At 39.8% G+C, this 19,154-nt stretch overlaps 1 protein-coding gene across 4 annotated transcripts in view; it reads left to right on the top strand.

The window, feature by feature from the left end:
* Window positions 1-19,154, top strand: part of DYNC1I1 (dynein cytoplasmic 1 intermediate chain 1) — a 338,242-nt gene that overhangs the window by 253,062 nt on the left and 66,026 nt on the right. For all 4 annotated transcript variants that reach the window (XM_065884069.1, XM_065884071.1, XM_065884070.1 and 1 more), the window contains 4 exons: window positions 1,014-1,160; window positions 5,081-5,194; window positions 7,680-7,813; window positions 11,480-11,624. In XM_065884069.1, coding sequence (XP_065740141.1) covers window positions 1,014-1,160; window positions 5,081-5,194; window positions 7,680-7,813; window positions 11,480-11,624 — 540 coding nt within the window. The remainder of the gene's footprint in view (window positions 1-1,013; window positions 1,161-5,080; window positions 5,195-7,679; window positions 7,814-11,479; window positions 11,625-19,154) is intronic.

Below are 19,154 nucleotides of genomic sequence, written 5' to 3'. Positions count from 1 at the left end.
GGGACCAGCGGCAGCATGTTCGTCGAACGCATGCTTTTTAGTTCTCTTTCCTAGGGCACAGGTTTGTCGAGGGCAGTGACTACCTTTGTATTCCCATCATGCCTGGTACAATGCCTTCCTTACACATACGATCACTCGTTGAATTTAACTGAAAGGGTGAAATGTGTTTATTAGAAACAATTACTTTTGCGTATAAATGCAACCATGTAAAAGCACAACAGGAATCACAGTGGACTTCTTAGCAAATGTGGGACAGCCAGCTTGTCTGATTTTAAATGTGTCATGGCTCCTGCTCAGCTAAGTAATTTCCTATAAAATGTAGTGCCCGGTAGTCTTCTGTGGGATTTTAGAAACCACATTCGTGATGCTATGACAGGCCGTGGCAGAGTTGGACTGAAATCCATTCTTGACTGTTAAAATAGGCAAAGAATAACATTAAGGATTGTCTGAAGTGGGCAGGATAAAGGTCAGGAGAATGCCCATGGGAGGCGAGGGAATTTGGGGAGGAACCAGTTGGATCAGTCTGAGATCAGTACACTTCCTAGAAGTCTACATTAAGCCAAAAAGAAAAAAAAAAGTACCCAGTCTCAAAGTCCTCAAAGCCTTGCCAACACTGTACACGGATGCAGACATGCCCTCAAATAAAGAATTGTTTTATAAAGACTAATGGAGAATTAATATTAATTCTGATGTGATTTTATTGATAAATGGGAAATACCCACACACCCAAGCTTTACAGACCACAAAACATGATGTACGTAAGATAGGGTTTATGCCTATTTGATGACGTGGCCGAGACTTCAGATTTCAAGTTTCAAGGAGTAAACATCGGCCAATCTCTCCAGGGAAATTCTGTGTCTGTGTACAAAATGTCCTACACGCTCTGCACTTAACGTTTGCTTTGTGTTTTCCAGGATGTGCTGAGTTTATGTGGTGAGCAGTTTTTTCTTCAGGAAGAAACAAGCCTCCTCTAACCATTTCACACGATACCTTTCTCCTCTTCCCTCCCACAGTCCTCTGTGATGTCAGTCTGCTTTGCTCGTTTCCATCCCAATTTGGTAGTTGGTGGGACTTACTCGGGCCAGATTGTCCTGTGGGATAATCGCAGTCATCGGAGGACGCCAGTCCAGCGGACACCCTTGTCGGCTGCTGCACACACAGTAAGTCAAGCTTTTGTCACATCCCGGTCAGCCACCCAAGCCCTGAAAGAGGGGATAACTGACAGAAGTACGGCTGTTGTTAGTAACTCCAACTTCGAAGTATCTAACTTATAGTGATTGCTTTCTGACTGACTAAAGGAAAGCCGAGTGGAAAGTAGATGAAGGAAGCACTGGGTTTAGAGGACTCTCTTAACGATCTACAAGTTTTAACACATAGAAAGGATCTCTTTGGATGTCCCATAAAGCTACAGGGAGGATAGCTTGAAACTAAAAAATGCCACAGGAAGAAACCTTGGAAGAAGCATCTGTGAAATTGTTTTCCCAAAGAAACTCTTCACATTTACATTATAAGGTGGAAACTCATATTTTCAAATAGACCATAAAGAGTAAGCACTTACTGTCTAGGGATGGCATATGGGACTTTTGCCAATAGGCCTTTTCCACTTGTGATTTGAGGGAGTGCTGTGACTTTAAATTCTGGAATGCATGGTGTAAGTCTCAACGATAAAGTCTACAGTGACAGTATAATCCCTAGGGTTAAAAGTCAACATCTCAAAACCATTACCCATAATTTAGCAGAAGAGTTTCAGTATAGTGTTCGTAAGACAACTAGTCTGTCATTTCCTTTAAGAGAATGACAGGTGTGTTTAGCAATTGTTAGGAGGAATAAGAAGACAGGCATGTCTCCATCAATCTCTGCTACCCTGACATTCAGGGGAATTGATGTCCTTTCTCTGAAATGCCCAAATTATGCCCAAGGATACAGCTCTGCTATTGTTTCAATTTCCTTAATGTGGTTGCCTCATTTGTTTCATCTGCTGGCCTCAAAACCATCTAGCTTTGAAAAAGAACTGCTAGCTGTTTTAGCCGAGACCATGAAGAGGAAAATTCTTCCACTCTTGTAAGATGGACAATGGGAAACGACAAATACCAAGTCAGCCTTAATTCTGATTGACTTGGGCCTAACACACATGCAGGTGAAACTAGTTCTTGGGAATCTGGGAAAATTGCTCTTGCCTACCCCATTTCTCCAAACTAATAACAGAAAATTGTGACCCAAGAGGAGACGGGCTTGATGCAGGTGTTTGCTCAAGGAGCATGAAGCCATTTCTTGGCCCTGTGTGTATATCTGGTGCGTTTGTGAGCATACCTCCTGAAATTTCAAAAAGTTATAAATCCAGGTATCAGAACGTTTAGCACGAAGCTTTTGGGGAGAATCCAAATGCTGCAGGGGCTCTTCCAAACTATTCGTCTATTTTCCAAGCAACTTAGGATGTGATCTTCACAACGAAAATACTGTTATTATCAAACAGGGTCACATTATTTCTGTTAGAAAATCAAATAAGTTTTTTTCTCTTTTGCTGTGTTTCGTGGAATCCACAGCTCAAAGAGCACAGTTAATTTTGTGACTTGTCTTTCAACTTCCACTCATGCCTGGCTCATTGGTACCAGGATCAAAAGTGGTTAAGGAAAGAGAGTCCCACCACAGATTACTAACTAATTTCCTTTCACACCCACCACACATATGCATTTGGGACAACAGGAAATCCTAATTAAAGCAAAAACCTTCTGGCACACAGTAAGTTTATTCCTAAAATAAATAAAAACAATCTGGCTTCTATACTGGAAAAATGAGCGGTACCATTGCTTTTTTCTTTCCATTAAGCAGAGTGATGTGTGTTTGTGTGTGTGTATAAGTAGGCATGCCCACGTGTCTGCTTCTGTTCTGGTTTCTTTACATCTCTCTTTTCTTTTAAACTGAGTTTTATTACTTCTGAAAGCACAGGCCAGTAGTACTGATTAAAGCCAGGGAGGGGCTACCACACACATTCCTTCTCAGGGCATTTGCTCTCTACATCCTTCTAGATGCCTTCTTTCCCTACTACACCCACCCTTAGGAGTCCCGATCCATCAGGGTTTTGGAGATTTGTGTTGATGCTCTGTGGTTAACAGAAGAAGCCCTGTTGGACTCTTGCTAAAAAACACTAGGCAGATTTGGGGCTCATAACAATGTTTGGACTTTGCTTTCTCATTCTTCGGTTTACTGAGTCTGCCATTTTCAGGCGACAATGTGTCTCATCCATTCTTCCTGTTTATTTGCATGCAGAGCTTAGAACGCCGTGTGACTCACCCTTGAGTTTGTACTCTGCTGTACGTTCCACATACACCAGAGACTTGGGAAAAAGCATTGTCCACAGCCCCACAACCAGTCAGTCCTTTTGGTATTTAGAGACCTGATCAGAAGAATATTTCGTTCCAGATCTCTGCTGTACTTACCACTGTCCAGATCTACTAAAGCTGATCCATTTGAAGGTTTCTGCAGGAACGTGGTGTGAAAAAGACATAGGGACTTGGTTGACTCTCCATCAGCATGGGTAAAAGAGGTGATGCAGTTGCCAAAAAAGCAAGTGTAAATCTTAAGATGCGTTAATACAGGCACTTTTTTTTTTTTTTATCACACGAGAAGTGACAGTTCAATGCTCCCTGTATTTCTATATTCAGTTAGTCAGAATGTACGTAGACGGTTATGTTTCATTCTCAGAACTTCACTGGAAGGGGAACTCGGACAAAATATAGCGTATTCAAAAGAGAGTGTCCAGGCTGGGGAAGGTATTGAAAACCAGGTCCTCAACGCATTCGAAGGAATCGGTGATGATGAGTCAGAGCAAGACAAGGCTCGGGGGAGGAGGGGTAATATAAGAACAATCCATACGTATTATTTGACTTGATGTATATGATGTCAGAGGGCACTTCACTAAAAGTATTTCCTTGAGCTTTCTTCATCCCCATTGGTAGAAGGAGGAACTGCCCAAGAATTAGTGCTAAAACTGGCTAAGAAAGGTATTTAAGCAGAGTTTGGACCACCTCTTGGGAGAGGTAGGTGAACAGCTATACTACGACTGTTACAGTTCCTTCTGACCAGGAGTTTATATGATAATAATAGTTTGGGAACCATCCTTTATATAATATCAACTTTGCAATGTTAGAGATTGTTTCATTGTTGCTGTGGCTAGGTATTATGGACAGTAACTCATCAAGAGAAAGGCTCAGACTGTCAGCTATTTGCACAGAGAAGCATCAACTAAGTTGTGGTTTGGCCACTGATGGCTAAGCTGCCTGAAATCTAACCCAAATTACCGCTACGTTGTGCTTCTTAGGATTCTACAGAGTAGAAGAACCTTCTTGCATTATGACAAAAGGGTAGAGCGTCTTGCTTATGATTCCTGGGACGTTTAAGTGACCTTTCTCAAGGCCCTGGCCAAATCTAAGCCTCCATACAACCCTAAACAATACTTTGAGAAATAAATCTATCATAATCCTAGGTTTTACAGCAACATAAAGAAACCTAATTTAATCTTACTAGGTTCCTTGTGCCAATAATTTCCACCACCAGTATCTCTCCCTCAAGTCAAAGAGGCTGATGAATATTAACCACTTTTTATAAAGCATGTTAACAAATGTCTGGCACTGTGGCTATAATGCGCTAAACTCCAGAGTTAGTTAACACTCCTTCCAAAAGGCAGTTGTTCTACCTTTTTGAAGACTGTCTTTTTCCGTCACTCATGGTGAGGTTAGAAGCCAGACTATGTGGTGGAGCCTCATTCAAGTAATACACATGCACCTCCCTGTGCACCTTCTGTCCCATCAATCCTCATTTGCTCCCGTTTGCTTCAGCTCCATCGTACTGCATCTGACCGAGCAAGGCGAAGCTTTCTGAGTATTTCCACTACGACGTGTTGCTGCCAGAGCTTTTAAAAAGAAATCAGGTTCAAATCAAAAGTGGCAAATGACCTGAGGCTTGTATTATTGTGGGATTATGTCACTCCTTAATCCTTGTTTTAGAGTAACGTGTTTGACACTCAGATGTAAGCATTTCCTCTCGGATCAGGGTTTGATCCTCCATGTTTATGTTTCTGCAGCATCCCGTGTACTGTGTAAATGTTGTTGGGACCCAGAATGCTCATAACCTCATCACTGTCTCTACCGATGGTAAAATGTGTTCCTGGAGCCTGGACATGCTCTCCACTCCACAGGTGGGTTTGTTTTCCCCTACACATAAGAGCATCTTGGTTAAAAGAGATAACCTGCCTAATGGAACAGAGTTCCTAAAAGCCAAACTCTCACATCCTATAGGACCTAAAATCAATGTGTGCACTTGAAAGAGTGGGGCCTGTTTTCAGCAGCCTCCTCTTGAAGCCAAACCCATTTCCTTTACCGCAAATCATGTAATTATTGTAATACGTTAATCCTTAGGTCAGTTTCAAGTGAAAATGAAATAATCCATTTTAAAGCATAGTAATTATGGAAGTTGGCTGTGGTAGGAATTGTACTTACCCTACAGCATTGTTAAACAAATATAAACGGGGTTGGAACTCAGCAGAGCGATCCCTGATGGGTCCTCGCCTTGGAGAAAAGGTATCCCAGCAAAACAGAAATCCAAGCCCTTGCTTGTATCTGTAGCCTAGACAACTGCCTTGTGTGTTTGAAGAATTTGTCCAACCATCTGTTTTCTCCTCTGGAATGTTTCTTAGGGTGGCTCCTGCCATTCCTTGCTCAAAAAACAAGAAGTTGAAAATGAAAAAGTTCCAAGGTTTCCAAACTGCTCCTGATTACAGTAATGGGAGCTAAACAAAGGAGCAGAAGTGCAAGAGACCATTGGGGGGAGGCATCTAAATGCAACTTTCAGAATATATGTATGTATGCTCACACGGAAGACACCACTTACACCCACAGATAAATACACACATATCCATACTCTTTCCACATTTCTTGGGGAAAAAAATACTTCACTGTCCTCCAGCTAAAAACAGAGAAGAATTTCCTGTTACAGCCTTTGACAATGTGAGGAAACATCAAGAAAATTGTAAAAGATATCTAGGTGATACTTCTCAATTTTAACATTCCTATTCCCTTTCCTGGAATAACAATCCTGGAATGTCTCTGTCACAATTTTAGAAGACATTAGAAGTTTCAGGATACATAAGGAAATGTGGAAACTGAAAGGAACCTCGCATAAGTTTCCACACAATACAGATGAAGAGAATACTAAGACTAAAGAAGTTCTTTTTATAATTTTAGTGTGGGGGGAGAGCTAATAAGTTCCTTACAATTTAAGTTCCTCTATTTTTGCTGATCTTTAACATTTATACAAGTTGGGAGTTGTGTGTGGGTATTTTATAGCTTTGTCTTAAATTTCTCAGCAATATGTTGTTTTCTTTTAAAAGCAAACAGATATGAGTGAACCCTCTAATTAGGAATTTTTAATTGCCCATTTTGCTGATTAAATGTGTGTTTGTTTAGGTTAAAGCGAGTCGTACGGGGGCTACATGACCATTTTTATTAGTTTTGGCATGCCCGCAGACGCCTGTCTCTGTACAGAGATGGAGCATTTCATGGCATGGCTGTGGATGGCAGGCAGACATGGGAACAGACAACAGTTGCCCTATTCCCTCTCTGTCCCAAGTAGGTGACCAAGAGACTGTACCTTCCCTCTGCTAATTTTAGCCATGGAGCAGACCCCCGGTTGGTCTAGGTTTCTGTATTACACTGTCACAGCATCCCCTCACTAAAAGCACTCGCTGCGTCTGGATCTCACAAACTGCAGGCATGTCACGTGACCACGTGGTCTGCACTTCCCAGACTGTTAGCATGTGCTTCCGATTTATGGACTCCTTAGCTGCGATGACTAGGTTTATTTGTTTGCATAAAGAAAGACTAAACTTCCAAACAGAATGACATGATCCCCTAGAATGTTGTTTTAAAGTTACTTTAGGTGCACAAAGCAGGCTGTTTGATGTAAATAGCCAGAAATACTCAAGGATGTTAGTTATACTTAACTGTTCTTCACTGTCGTTAAACTTAATTCAGCAGAATGTCTTCTAAAATACACTTGAATTCCCAATATTGAGAATCATTTTAGATAAAATAAAGACTCTCATTTACCATTTTAAAGACTTATTTAAACATTGTCTTTTGCAGGCTTAGAGCCTACACACCCAATGTCTGCCCTTCATGAAATCTAGTCCCTGTTGAAATCTGGTTTTTATGACCTGAGTGACAACTTTCTGGTTTCAGTCCATGGAGGACACACACTCCTGCTTTGACAAACGTGCTTAGTACATCTGATATTAATACAAGTGTATTCTCACGAACAATTGATGTTGAAAATGTTTGTAAATATAAGGGTATTGTGTGTTGTATTAAAGCCTGGGGCTGACAAGTGTAACCATTACAGTATTATCTTTAGTTTCTGCACCATTAGTTTCAAAATTCTCACCTGTCATCTCTGTCTGACTTCAGAAGCAGCACACACACTGATGAAATACAGCCGGCCTGAAACCAGCGATACACAGAAGCATGAATGTCAGGGGCAGTAAAGCGTGGTTTCTGGCACAGCCGGGGTCTTTTGTAACGCTGTGTGAAAAGCAAACAGGCGATTTAGTCAAATGATTTTTCCGTGCTATCTTTGGCATGGCAAGGAGTTGACAGAGGGAATGTAACCACGCCATGTTTTGGTAGGAGAGCATGGAGCTGGTGTACAATAAGTCCAAGCCTGTGGCTGTTACCGGAATGGCTTTCCCAACGGGAGACGTCAATAACTTCGTGGTTGGCAGCGAGGAGGGTACAGTCTACACGGCCTGTCGTCATGGAAGGTGAGTTTCTGTTTTCTTACCAATGCCGTGTTCTTCATTTCCAAAAGTCTGTTATCGCTTTCTGGATTATAACCACCTTGCATTATGAGGAAGGCATTTCTGAAGAAATGCAAATCACAGCCTCATGTCTTCACTATTTTATAGCATCCTTCTGCTATAAGGATGCCATTTGTAAGCCTTTAGCCATTTGTAAGCCTTTGTAAGCCTTTAGCCATTCGTAAGCCTTTGATGGTTCACGTTGCCTGAAGGAAAAAAGTCCAAGCTTCTTAGCATATCATAGAAGATTCTTGATTACCCTTGACTACCTGCCCCTTCCCAGCCTCAGCCTTCAGGCTCCAGCCACGCACCCATCCCCCAATGTGGCTGATCTCACCACACCTCTGTGAGTTTGTACATTCGGTTTCTCCCGCTGGGTCTGGTATTTCTCCCATCTTGGCCTGGTTAATTCCTTCTCACCCTTCAAGAGCCAGAACAAAGGTCTTCCCACGCTGAAGCCTCTCCTGACTCTCTTGGACAAAGAAAATCATTTCCCTCTTTATGTTTCCGTAGCATTTTCATTCCCTTTATTCATTCATTCTTTCAAGGAATATTTCCTAAGAACCTACCATGTGCCAGGCACCAGCATGTCATAAGGATGCAGTGAGGAACAAAACAGACCTGGAGTTCATATTCTGGTTGAGGGTGAATGACAGTAAAATAATAAACAGGTAAATATGTGGTGTAAGATGATAAGTACTATGGAGAAAATTAAAGTAGAATAAATGGGATAGGACTACAAGCTGTCAGATAGGTTTGTTGTTTTATATATTTGCGTATCACTTCTACATTAGCATTCATCCCATTTTACTTCAAGTATTCAGTCGTCTGCCATTTTTCTCTTACTAAACTATTTCCATTTCATCATTGGTTTCCTGCCTGGTGTGTGGCACATAGTAAGTGAGGAGTTAAAAATTTATATGGGGAGTAAAGAATGACAACAACCAAATAATATAGAGAAGTGCCTTAGGGCCCTTCCTCTCTATCAGAGGCTGAAATAGTATGAGATACGTAAGGCAGAATGAAGATTCCAGGTGCTAAGAATCCTGTCTTGATTGAGAGATTGGCAGATGCTCCTGGAAAAAATCTCAGGAAAAAGTGGAACTCGGTAATTTAGACTGGGTTATAAAATTACATGCAAGACTTAATGAATGGACTCACAGCTTTTGAAAGGTTCACTGTGTTCACCTTGGTGTGTTATTTCTCTTTCACTTTAGTAGTTGTAATTCAATTGATTTTTCATCTCTTGCACTCATCACAGGCTATTGAGATTGAATGAGAAACCAGAAATTGTTCCAGGTTCATACTCCGGTGTATTTGTGATTTGTAGAAATAACAGGCATCCGTGGCTCAGCTATATGATTTTTCCATTCACACAGTACAGGCTGTGAAGTTCTTACTGTGCTCTCCACAGAAACAAGCAGTATTTTCCCTGCTCACATGAGTAAAAGGTGACTAGGAAGATGTGCCTCATAATTCCATGCCCAATAGTCCTACTTCATAAGTATTGGCTAAAACCATACAGCAGTTTTATGAAAGCATAGAAAGATCTGATAGAGTTGTTCGTTCATGGAAACGTTCACTGCACATCTACTCTCAGCAAAGTGGATTGCTAGATGTTGCCAGGCATGCAGACATCATTTAAACCTGTTCCTATCTTCAAGAAACTGATGATGGTGGGGAAAGGTGAGCACACAAACATCTTCGAGACGGGTAGAATGTCGTAAGTGGCATGAGAGAGGCACAGAGAGCAGCAGTGGGCCAGACAGACTCACAGGGTTATCTACATATTTTTTAGAATCGACAGGGCACAGGTTCAGTTGACTTAACCCAAGGCTTTAATTATCTGTGAGGGCTATAGAACATATTCATTGATAACTTTCAGATTTAAAAAAATTTTCTCTAATGTGAATAACCATTTACATGGTGAATATTTTTGTTCTGTGGCTATTGTCCTTTTCGAACACAACCAGAAGATGCACTGTGGTTCAAAGGAAGGGTACCTAAGGTACAAACGACAAATCATTTTACAGTGAGCTTGATTTTGCTTTTTACATTGGTCCATCTATCTGAAATATAAAATACAGATCTCAATAGAGTTGTAAAGTCGTAGGCACTGGGCTTCATAATGATCTTAAGTGGGTCACATAGGGCTACAGGGGAGAGGTGCGAAATTTCTGTGTTTCACCTAACACGGGAAAGGTGCAAATCCACTTCCATAAATTAAATAAGTTCTTTGCTTTGCACCCTATAAACCCTTTCAGGATGCTGTTAAGAGCAAATGGAGTCTCACCAGGGGCCACTTCAAAGATCAGTTCCTCATGTTCTCTAGGACAAATGTAAATGATCACGTGTGGAACTGCTGTTAGCAGTTTCACCAGGCATAATTTTTGAGCGCCTGTTACATGGAACACATGCTGCAGCACTTGGCTCGTGATTTCAAATATTCCTTAGCACACTGACATTTACTGGTGCTCCAGAAGCCTACATTCTTTAATAACTTAATACATTCTCACTCTTTGTGACATAATATACGGATTCCACAATCCCTCTGTATTTGTCATATTTATAACCTTGTGTACGTGAATTTTCAAAATACAGCATTTTGGTATATTTTCTAATTGGGTGTGATTGTGTGTAGACTGTTGTGGGATAATAGGGGCTGGGAACAATCCCAGCTTAGTTAAATAAACGACATATGTCTGCGGATAACTTTCAAGCTGTATCGCCATTTCTCAAATGTGCTCCTGTTGGGGAAAAAGGCGTAAGTTCGCCTCTTTCTTTGCTGTTTTGTTCAACAAATGTTCATTGAGCACTTACTGCATGCTAAACAAGGCACCAGCCCTTACGGAATTTACATTTAGCAGATTTGTAAATTACTCTTCTGCTTTCAGTGAAAACATCATTTTCTCCATATGACATTTAAGTTATTTTGCCTATTATATTGTGGTGACAAGGCTTTCCACAAACATTTTCAGGTATGTCAGCTTAGTTTAAGAACTTTTTCTCAAAAGGGTAAATGCATGTATTCAAGGATATATGGAGTTTTATAGCCAATAGGCTCCCCGAAAGGAGTTAAAATGGGAGTTGTGTCAAAGTCACCACAAGAGTAGAATCATCTTATTATAAATATGAAAGCTTTGAGATCTGAGTGTACAGTCGTCCCCTGGTATCTGAATCCACGAGGAATTGGTTCCAGAAGCCCTTGCAGGTACCAAAATCCGAGGATGCTCAAGTCCCTTCTATAAAACGGAGCAATACAGTCAGACCTCCATATCACGGGCTCCGCGTCTGCAGTTATAGAGGACCGGCTGTATGTGTTCTGCATCAAAGCAGCTGCAACCACAGTGATGGGCTTTGAGGCACTCCTGAAAAAGGATTAAATGATAAAAATTTGATATTAACTTCTGAAGATTAAAAAGATGGTATCACCCCATATTGTCTTTTTAGTCACTAAGAGTAGTTTAGCATTTATTTCTCTCAGGGTAACTGAAAGTGGTTTCATCTCTGATGGTTTATGGCTGTGCTAAATTATGGAGAAGAAATCACGCAGAAACAAGCCTGGTTTTTGTAAAGTAATCAGTGCTTTGCGAAGGGCACTGAAACTGCTCTTGTGTGGTCTTTGTGTAGCAAAGCAGGTATTGGGGAAGTCTTCGAAGGCCACCAAGGGCCAGTGACAGGAATTAACTGCCACATGGCAGTGGGCCCAATCGACTTTTCACACCTGTTTGTCACGTCGTCGTTCGACTGGACCGTCAAACTGTGGACCACAAAGGTAAGAAAATCTTGAGTTACATTCCCAGGTAATACATGGGGGAAGAGGACAATTTTGTCTCCTGGGAGTAGTTGTAGGGAACCTTTAGTCTCTTCCAGGAGACCTGGCATTAGGAATTTGTACAACCTTCTGGTGAACCCGACCTGCCTCAGAGCTAGTTAAGCCTCACTTTCTCAGTCCGTTTTATCTATTTTAACATATATAAGTAATACTGGAGAACACTCTAATTGTAAAAATTCAAACAATGCAAATAATGATAAAACAAGTCCTCCTTCACCAATACTAAGCCTGCCCCTGACATCGCCTTCATTGCCTTCCATCCCAGGTACTCTCTGCTATCAGTTTAGTGTTGAGTGTCCAGAGCATTGCAGTACTTACTCACATGCATCTGTACCTATGGAAATACAGGACTTGGGACTTGGGTTTCTTGGTTTTGGGTTATTTTTGAGTTTTTGATGGTTTTTAAGCTAGTAAATGGCACCATCCTATTTGTGCTTTCACAAGTAATTCTGACCATGTTTGGGAGCAAGAAAAACTAGGAAAAGCTACCTGGAAGGGAAGGTGCAGGAGTCCAGGGAAGAAATGACAGTGGCTTAGATCAGTAGTTTGGAATGGAGAGATGTAGATGGATTTGAGAATCATTTATGAGGTAAAAGCCACAGAAACTGGTGACTGATTTGTTACAAGGAAGGTGAGAGAGGGAGTCAGCAGGAAGAAACCCAGGTTTAAGACTGGGGCAACTGGAGATCTGTAATGGCATTCATTGCTGTGGAGAACACCCAAGGAGGTGCATGTTGCTGAGGAGTGATGTACAGGTCATATTTAAGGTGGCTGGGAGGCACAATTCACAACCTTCACTACGCAGTTTGATAATTGGGACAGAAGCAGAGGGAGCGCTTTGGGCTGCTCATATGGACCTAGTTGCAATCAGAACGATTATTAAGTCCAAGGAGTGGACTTTAAAAGAAATGCTAAAACACAATGCAGAGAAAGAGAAATATTTAGGAAATAAACAGGAGAAATGGAGGTAGAAAAAAAGATTAAAAAGTAACAACCCAAGAAATAGGAAAAAAATTAGAATTGTTTGCATATAGGGCTTCCTGGGTATTAATGGAGAGGACTGTGTCAAAATGAGAGAATTGAATGTTAACTGTATGAAAAACAACCACACTTAGAAATTCAAACTCAGACCAAGCTGAGAAACCTCAACTATGGGACTGACACAAATCCAAAAGATAACATACTCTGTGAGGAGACCGAAAGGAAACAACCATTCTAATACATTGTCATTGGAAATGCAAATGATACAATGCTAATGGAGGGGAATTTGGCAATATCTAAAAATAATGAATGCATATTTGCTCATTGACAGAGCAATTCCCGCTTCTAGGATTCTATGCCAAAGATGTACTAGCAATAAATAAGAAAAAGACTTATGCAGAGGGATATTTGTTCAAAGACTACCTTGAATAGCAAAACATTGGAAAAACCCCAAAAGTCCATCAGTAGGATACTGGACAAATCGAAAGTATGATACAGCCACATGAAGGAGTACTATTCAGATGTAGAAAAGAAATGAAGATGTCCATACGGTTATTATGAAGTGATCTCTAGAATATAAAGGTCACTATATTTTTAAATGAGAAACGTAAATAGTGTGTTGTCACCATTTAATATTTACTTATATATTTTTAAAATTTAATTTTATAGTTGATTTACAATGTTTTGTTAGTTTCAGGTATACAGCAAAGTGATTCAGTTCATTTTCAGATTCTTTTCCCATATGGGTTATTACAGAATATTGAGCTGGGCTATACAGTAGGTCCTTGTTGATTATTTTATATAAAGTAGTGTGTACACATTAATCCCAGTCTCCTGATTTATCCCTCCCCCGACCTTTCCCCTTTGGTAACCATAAATTTGTTTTTGAACTCTGTGAGTCTGTTTCTGTTTAGTAAATAAGTTCATTTGTATCATTTTTTTAGATTCCACATAAGTGATATCATATGATATTTGTATTTCTCTGACTTCACTTAGTATAATAATCTCTGGGTCCACCTATGTTGCTGCAAACGGCATTATTTCACTCTTTTTTGTGGCTAATATTCCATTGTATATATATGTACCACATCTTCTTTATCCATTCTTCTGTTGATGGACATTTAGACTGCCTCCATGTCTTCGCTGCTGTAAATAGTGCTGCAGTGAACATTGGGGTGCATGTTTCTATTCGAATTATGGTTTTCTCTGGATATATGCCCATGAGTGGGATTGCTAGATCATATGGTAATTCTAGTTTTTGTTTTTTAAGGAGCCTCCATACTGTACTCCATAATGGTTTTACCAATTTATATTCCCACCAACAGTGTAGGAGGGTTCCCTTTTCTCCACATCCTCACCAGCATTTATTGTCTGTAGACTTTGATGATGGCCATTCTGACCGGTGTGAGGTGATACCTCATTGTAGTTTTGATTTGCATTTCTCTGATAATTAGCAAAGTTGAGCATCTTTGCATGTGCTTTTTGGGCATCTGTATGTCTTCTTTGGAGAAATGTCTATTTTGACCTTCTGCCCACTTCTTGATTGCGTTGATTGGTTTTTCTTTTTGATATTGAGCTGCATGAGCTATTTGTATATTTTGGAGATTAATCCCTTGTTGGTCACTTCGTTTGCAAATATTTTCTCCCATTCTGTGGGTTATCTTTTTGTTTCGTTTGTGGTTTCCTTTGCTATGCAAAAGCTTTTAAGTTTCATTAGGTCCCATTTGTTTATTTTTGTTTTTATTTTCATTAGGCACAATGAGACGGCAGAGAAATATGTTCTGGTGGATCCAGAAAGATATTGCTGAGATTTATGTCAGAGTGTTCTGCCTGTGTTTTCCTCTAAGAGTTTTATAGTGTGCAATCTTACATTTAGGTCTTTAATCCATCTTGTGTTTATTTTTGTGTACAGTATTAGGGAGTGTGCTAATTTCATTCTTCTGCACGTAGCTGTCCAGTTTTCCCAGCACCACTTATTGAAGAGACTGTCTATTCTCCATTGTATATTCTTGCCTCCTTTGTCGTAGATTAATTGACTATAGATGCATGGGTTTATTTCTAGGCTTTCTATCCTGTTCCACTTATCTGTATATCTGTTTTTGTGCCAGTACCATACTGCTTTGATGGCTGTAGCTTTGTAGTATAATGTGAAGTCAGGGAGCCTGATTCCTCCAGCTCCGTTTTTCTTTCTCAGGATTGCTTTGCCTATTCAGGGTCTTACGGGTTTCCATACAAATTTAAAAAGTTTTGTTCTAGTTCTATGAAAAATGCCATTGGTAATTTAATAGGGATTGCATTGAATCTATAGATTGCCTTGGATAGTGTAGTCATTTTGACAATATTGAGTCTTCCCATCCAAGAACTTGGTATAACTTTCCATCTGTTTGTATCGTCTCCAGTTTCTTTCATCAGCATCTTATAGTTTTCAAAGTACAGGTCTTTTGCCTCCTTACGTAGGTTTATTCCTAGGTATTTTATTCTTTTTGATGCAGTGGTAAATGGGATTGTTTCCTTAATTTCTCTTTCTGATCTTTTGTTGTTAGTGTATAGAAATGCAAGAGATTTCCGTGTATTAATTTTGTATCCTGCAACTTTACCAAGTTTGTTTATGAGCTCTAGTAGTTCTCTGGTAGCATCTTTAGGATTTTCTGTATATAGTATCACGTCATCTGCAAATGGTGACAGTTTTACTTCTTTTCAAACTTGGATTCCTTTTACTACTTTTTCTTCTCTGATTGCTGTGGTTAGAGGACTTCCAAAGCCATGTTGAATAAAAGTGGTAAGAGTGAACATTCTTGTCTTGTTCCTGATCTTAGAGGAAATGCTTTCAGCTTTTCACCATTGAGTATGATGTTACCTGTGGGTTTTGTCATATACGGCCTTTATTATGTTGAGGTAGGTTCCCTCTATGCCCACTTTCTGGAGACTTTTTATCGTAAATGGGTGCCGAATTTTGTCAAAACCATTTTCTGCTTCCATTGAGATGATCATATGGTTTTTATTCTTCAGTTTGTTAATGTGGTGCATCACACTGATTGATTTGCAGATATTGAAAAATCCTTGCACCCCTGGGATAAATCCCACTTGATTATGGTGTATGATCCTTTTAATGTTTGTTGGATTTGGTTTGCTAGTAATATTTTGTTGAGGATTTTTGCATCCATGTTCATTAGTGATATTGGCCTATAAGTCTCTTTTTTTGTGATATCTTTATCTGGTTTTGGTATCAGGGTGATACCTCATAGAATGAGTTTGGGAGTGTTCCTTCCCCTGCAATATTTTGGAATAGTTTCAGAAGTATAGGTGTTAACTCTTCTCTAAATGTTTGATAGAATTCACCTGTGAAGCCATCTGGTCCTGGAGTTTTGGTTGGTGGGAGTTTTTTAATCACAGTTTCAATTTCAGTGCTTGTGATTGGTCTATTCATACTTTCTATTCTTGGTTCAGTTTGGGAGATTGTATCTTTCTAAGAATTTGCCCATTTCTTCTAGGTTGTACATTTTATTGGCATATAGTTGCTTGTAGTAGTCTTTTATGATCCTTTGTATTTGTGATGTCAGCTGTAACTTCTCCTTTTTCATTTCTAATGTCATTGATTTGAGCCCTCTTTTTTTCTTGATGATTCTGGCTAAAGGTTTGTCAATTCTGTTTATCTCTTCAAAGAACCAGCTTTTAGTTTCACTGATCTTTTCTGTTGTTTTCTTTGTCTCTATTTAATTTGTTTCTGCTCTGATGTTTATGATTTCTTTCCTTCTTCTAACTTTGGGTTTTGCTTATTCTTCTTTTTCTAGTTGCTTTAGGTGTAAGGTTAGATTGTTTATTTGGGAGTTTTCTTGTTTCCTGAGGTAAGATTGTATTGCTACAAACTTCCCTTTTGAGAATTGCTTTTGCCACATCCCATAAGTTTTGGATTGTTGTGTTTTCATTGTCATTTGTCTCTAGGTATTTTAAAAAATTTCCTCTTTGATTTCTTCAGTGATCCAGTGGTTGTTTAGTAGCATATTGTTTAGCCTACACGTGTTTATGGTTTTCACAGTTTTTTTTCTTGTAGTTGATTTCTAATCTCACAGCATTGCAGTCAGAAAAGATGCTTGATATGATTTCAGTTTTCTTAAATTTATCAAGGCTTTCTTTATGGCCCAGCATTTGATCTATCAAAGAGAATATTCCACGTGCACTTGGAAGAATGTGTATTCTGCTTTTGCATGGAATGCTCTATAAATATCAAGTCCATCTGGTCTAATGTGGCATTTAAGGCCTGTGTTTCCTTATTGATTTTGTGTCTGGATGATCTGTCCATTGATGTAAGTGGGGAGTTAAAGTCCCCCAGTATTATTGTCTTACTCTCTCGATTTTCCCTTTTATGGCTGTTAGCATTTGGCTTCTATATTGAGGTGGTCTAATGTTGGGTGCATATGTATTTACAATTTACAATTGTTATATCTTCTTCTTGTATTGATCACTCGATCATTATGTAGTATCCTTCTTTGTCTCTTGTAACGTCTGTATTTTAAAGTCTAGTTTGTCTAATATGAGTATTGCTACTCTAGCTTTCTTTTGATTTTCATTTACATGGAATACCTTTTTCCATCCCCTCACTTTCACTCTCTATGTGTCCCTAGATCTGAAGTGAGTCTCTTATAGACAGCATATATATGGGTCTTGTTTTTGTATCCATTCAGCCAGTCTATGTATTTTGGTTGGAGCACTTATTCGTTTATGTTTAAGGTAATTATCGATATGTATGTTCTTATTGCCATTTTGTTAATTGTTTTGGATTTGTTTTTGTAGGTCTTTTTTCTTCCCTTCCTCTTTTGTTCTCTTTTGTGATTTGATGACTATTGTTGTGTTTGGATTGCTTTTTCTTTTTTCGTGTGTGTGTATCGATTGTAGATTTTTGGTTTGTGGTTACCATGAGGTTTTGATATAGCAGTCTATGTATATACAAGTTTGTTTTAAGTAGCTGGTCTCTTAATTTCAAATGCATTTCCAATATCCCACATTTGTTTTCTCTTCTCATGATTGCTGGTTTTGATATCATATTTGTTTGAGGATGATTTCCTACTTTTACTGTATATTTGCCCTTACCGGTGAGCTTTCCTGTTCATAATTTTCTTGTTTCTAGTTATGGCCTTTTCTTTTCTGCCTAGAGAAGTTCTTTTAGCATCTGTTGCAAAGCTGGTCTGGTTGTGCTGAATTCTGTTAGCTTTTGCTTGTCTGTGAAGCTGTTGATTTCTCTGTTAAATCTGAGTGAGAGCTTTGATGGGTAGAGTATTCTTGCTTGTAGGTTTTTCACATCACTTTATTTTTTTTTTGGCTGCATTGGGTCGTCGTTGCTGCACGCAGGCTTTCTCTAGTTGCAGCGAGCGGGGGCTACCCTTCATTGTGGTGCGCAGGCTTCTTATTGCAGTGGCTTCTCCTGTTGCGGAGCATGGGCTCTAGGCAAGCAGGCTTCAGTAGTTGTGGCATGCAGGCTCAGTAGTTGTGGCGAACGGGCTTAGTTGCTCCGCGGCATGTGGGATCTTCCCGGACGAGGGCTCAAACCCATGTCCCATGCATCAGCAGGCAAATTCTTAACCACTGCACCGCCAGGGAAGCTCCCTTTCATCACTTTAAATATATTTTGCCACTCCCTTCTGGCCTGCAGAGTTTCTGCTGAGAAATCAGCTAATAACCTTATGGGAGGTCCCTTGTATGTTATTTGTCGCTTTTCCCTTGTTGCTTTTAATATTTTTTCTTTGTCTTTAATTTTTGTCAGTTTGATTACTGTTTGTCTCAGTGTGTTCCTCCTTGCGTTTATCCTGTCTGGGACTCTCTGCACTTTTTGGACTTGGGTGACTGTTTCCTTTTCCGTGTTAGGGAAGTTTTCAGCTATTATCTCTCCAAATATTTTCTCAGGTCTTTTCTCTCCTCTCCTTTCGGGCCCCCTATAATGCAAATATTGGTGCATCTAATGTTGCCCCAGAGGTCTCTTAGACTTTCCTCATTTCTTTTAAGTCTTTTTTCTTTATTCTGTTTTGCAGCAGTGATTTCCACCGATCTGTCTTCCAGCTCACTTATTCGTTCTTCTTCCTCATTTATTCTGCTATTGATTCCTTCTAGTGTATCTTTCATTTTGGTCATTGTATCTCTGTTTGCTCTTTAAAGCTTCCAGCTCTTTATTAAACATTTCTTGTGTTCTCTTGGCCTGTGCCTCCATTCTTTTTCCAAGATCTTGGATCATCTTTACTATCATTACTCTGAATTCTTTTTCAGGTAGTTGCCTATCTCCACTTCATTTAGTTGTTCTTCTTTATCTTGTTCATTCATCTGGAACATATTTCTCTGCCGTCTCATTGTGCCTAACTTCTTGTGTTTGTGGTCTCTGTTCCTCAGGCTGCAGGGTTTTAGTTCTTCTTGCTTCTGGTGTCTGCCCCCTGGTGGGTGAGATTGGTCCAGGGGCTTGTGCAGGCTTCCTGGTGGGAAGGCCTGGTGCCTACTCACTGGTAG

This window comes from Phocoena phocoena, chromosome 9 (genome assembly GCF_963924675.1).
Source record: "Phocoena phocoena chromosome 9, mPhoPho1.1, whole genome shotgun sequence".
Taxonomy (NCBI): Eukaryota; Metazoa; Chordata; class Mammalia; order Artiodactyla; family Phocoenidae; genus Phocoena; species Phocoena phocoena.
Note: the sequence above shows the minus strand (reverse complement) of the source record. Positions and strands in the feature narration are given on the sequence as shown.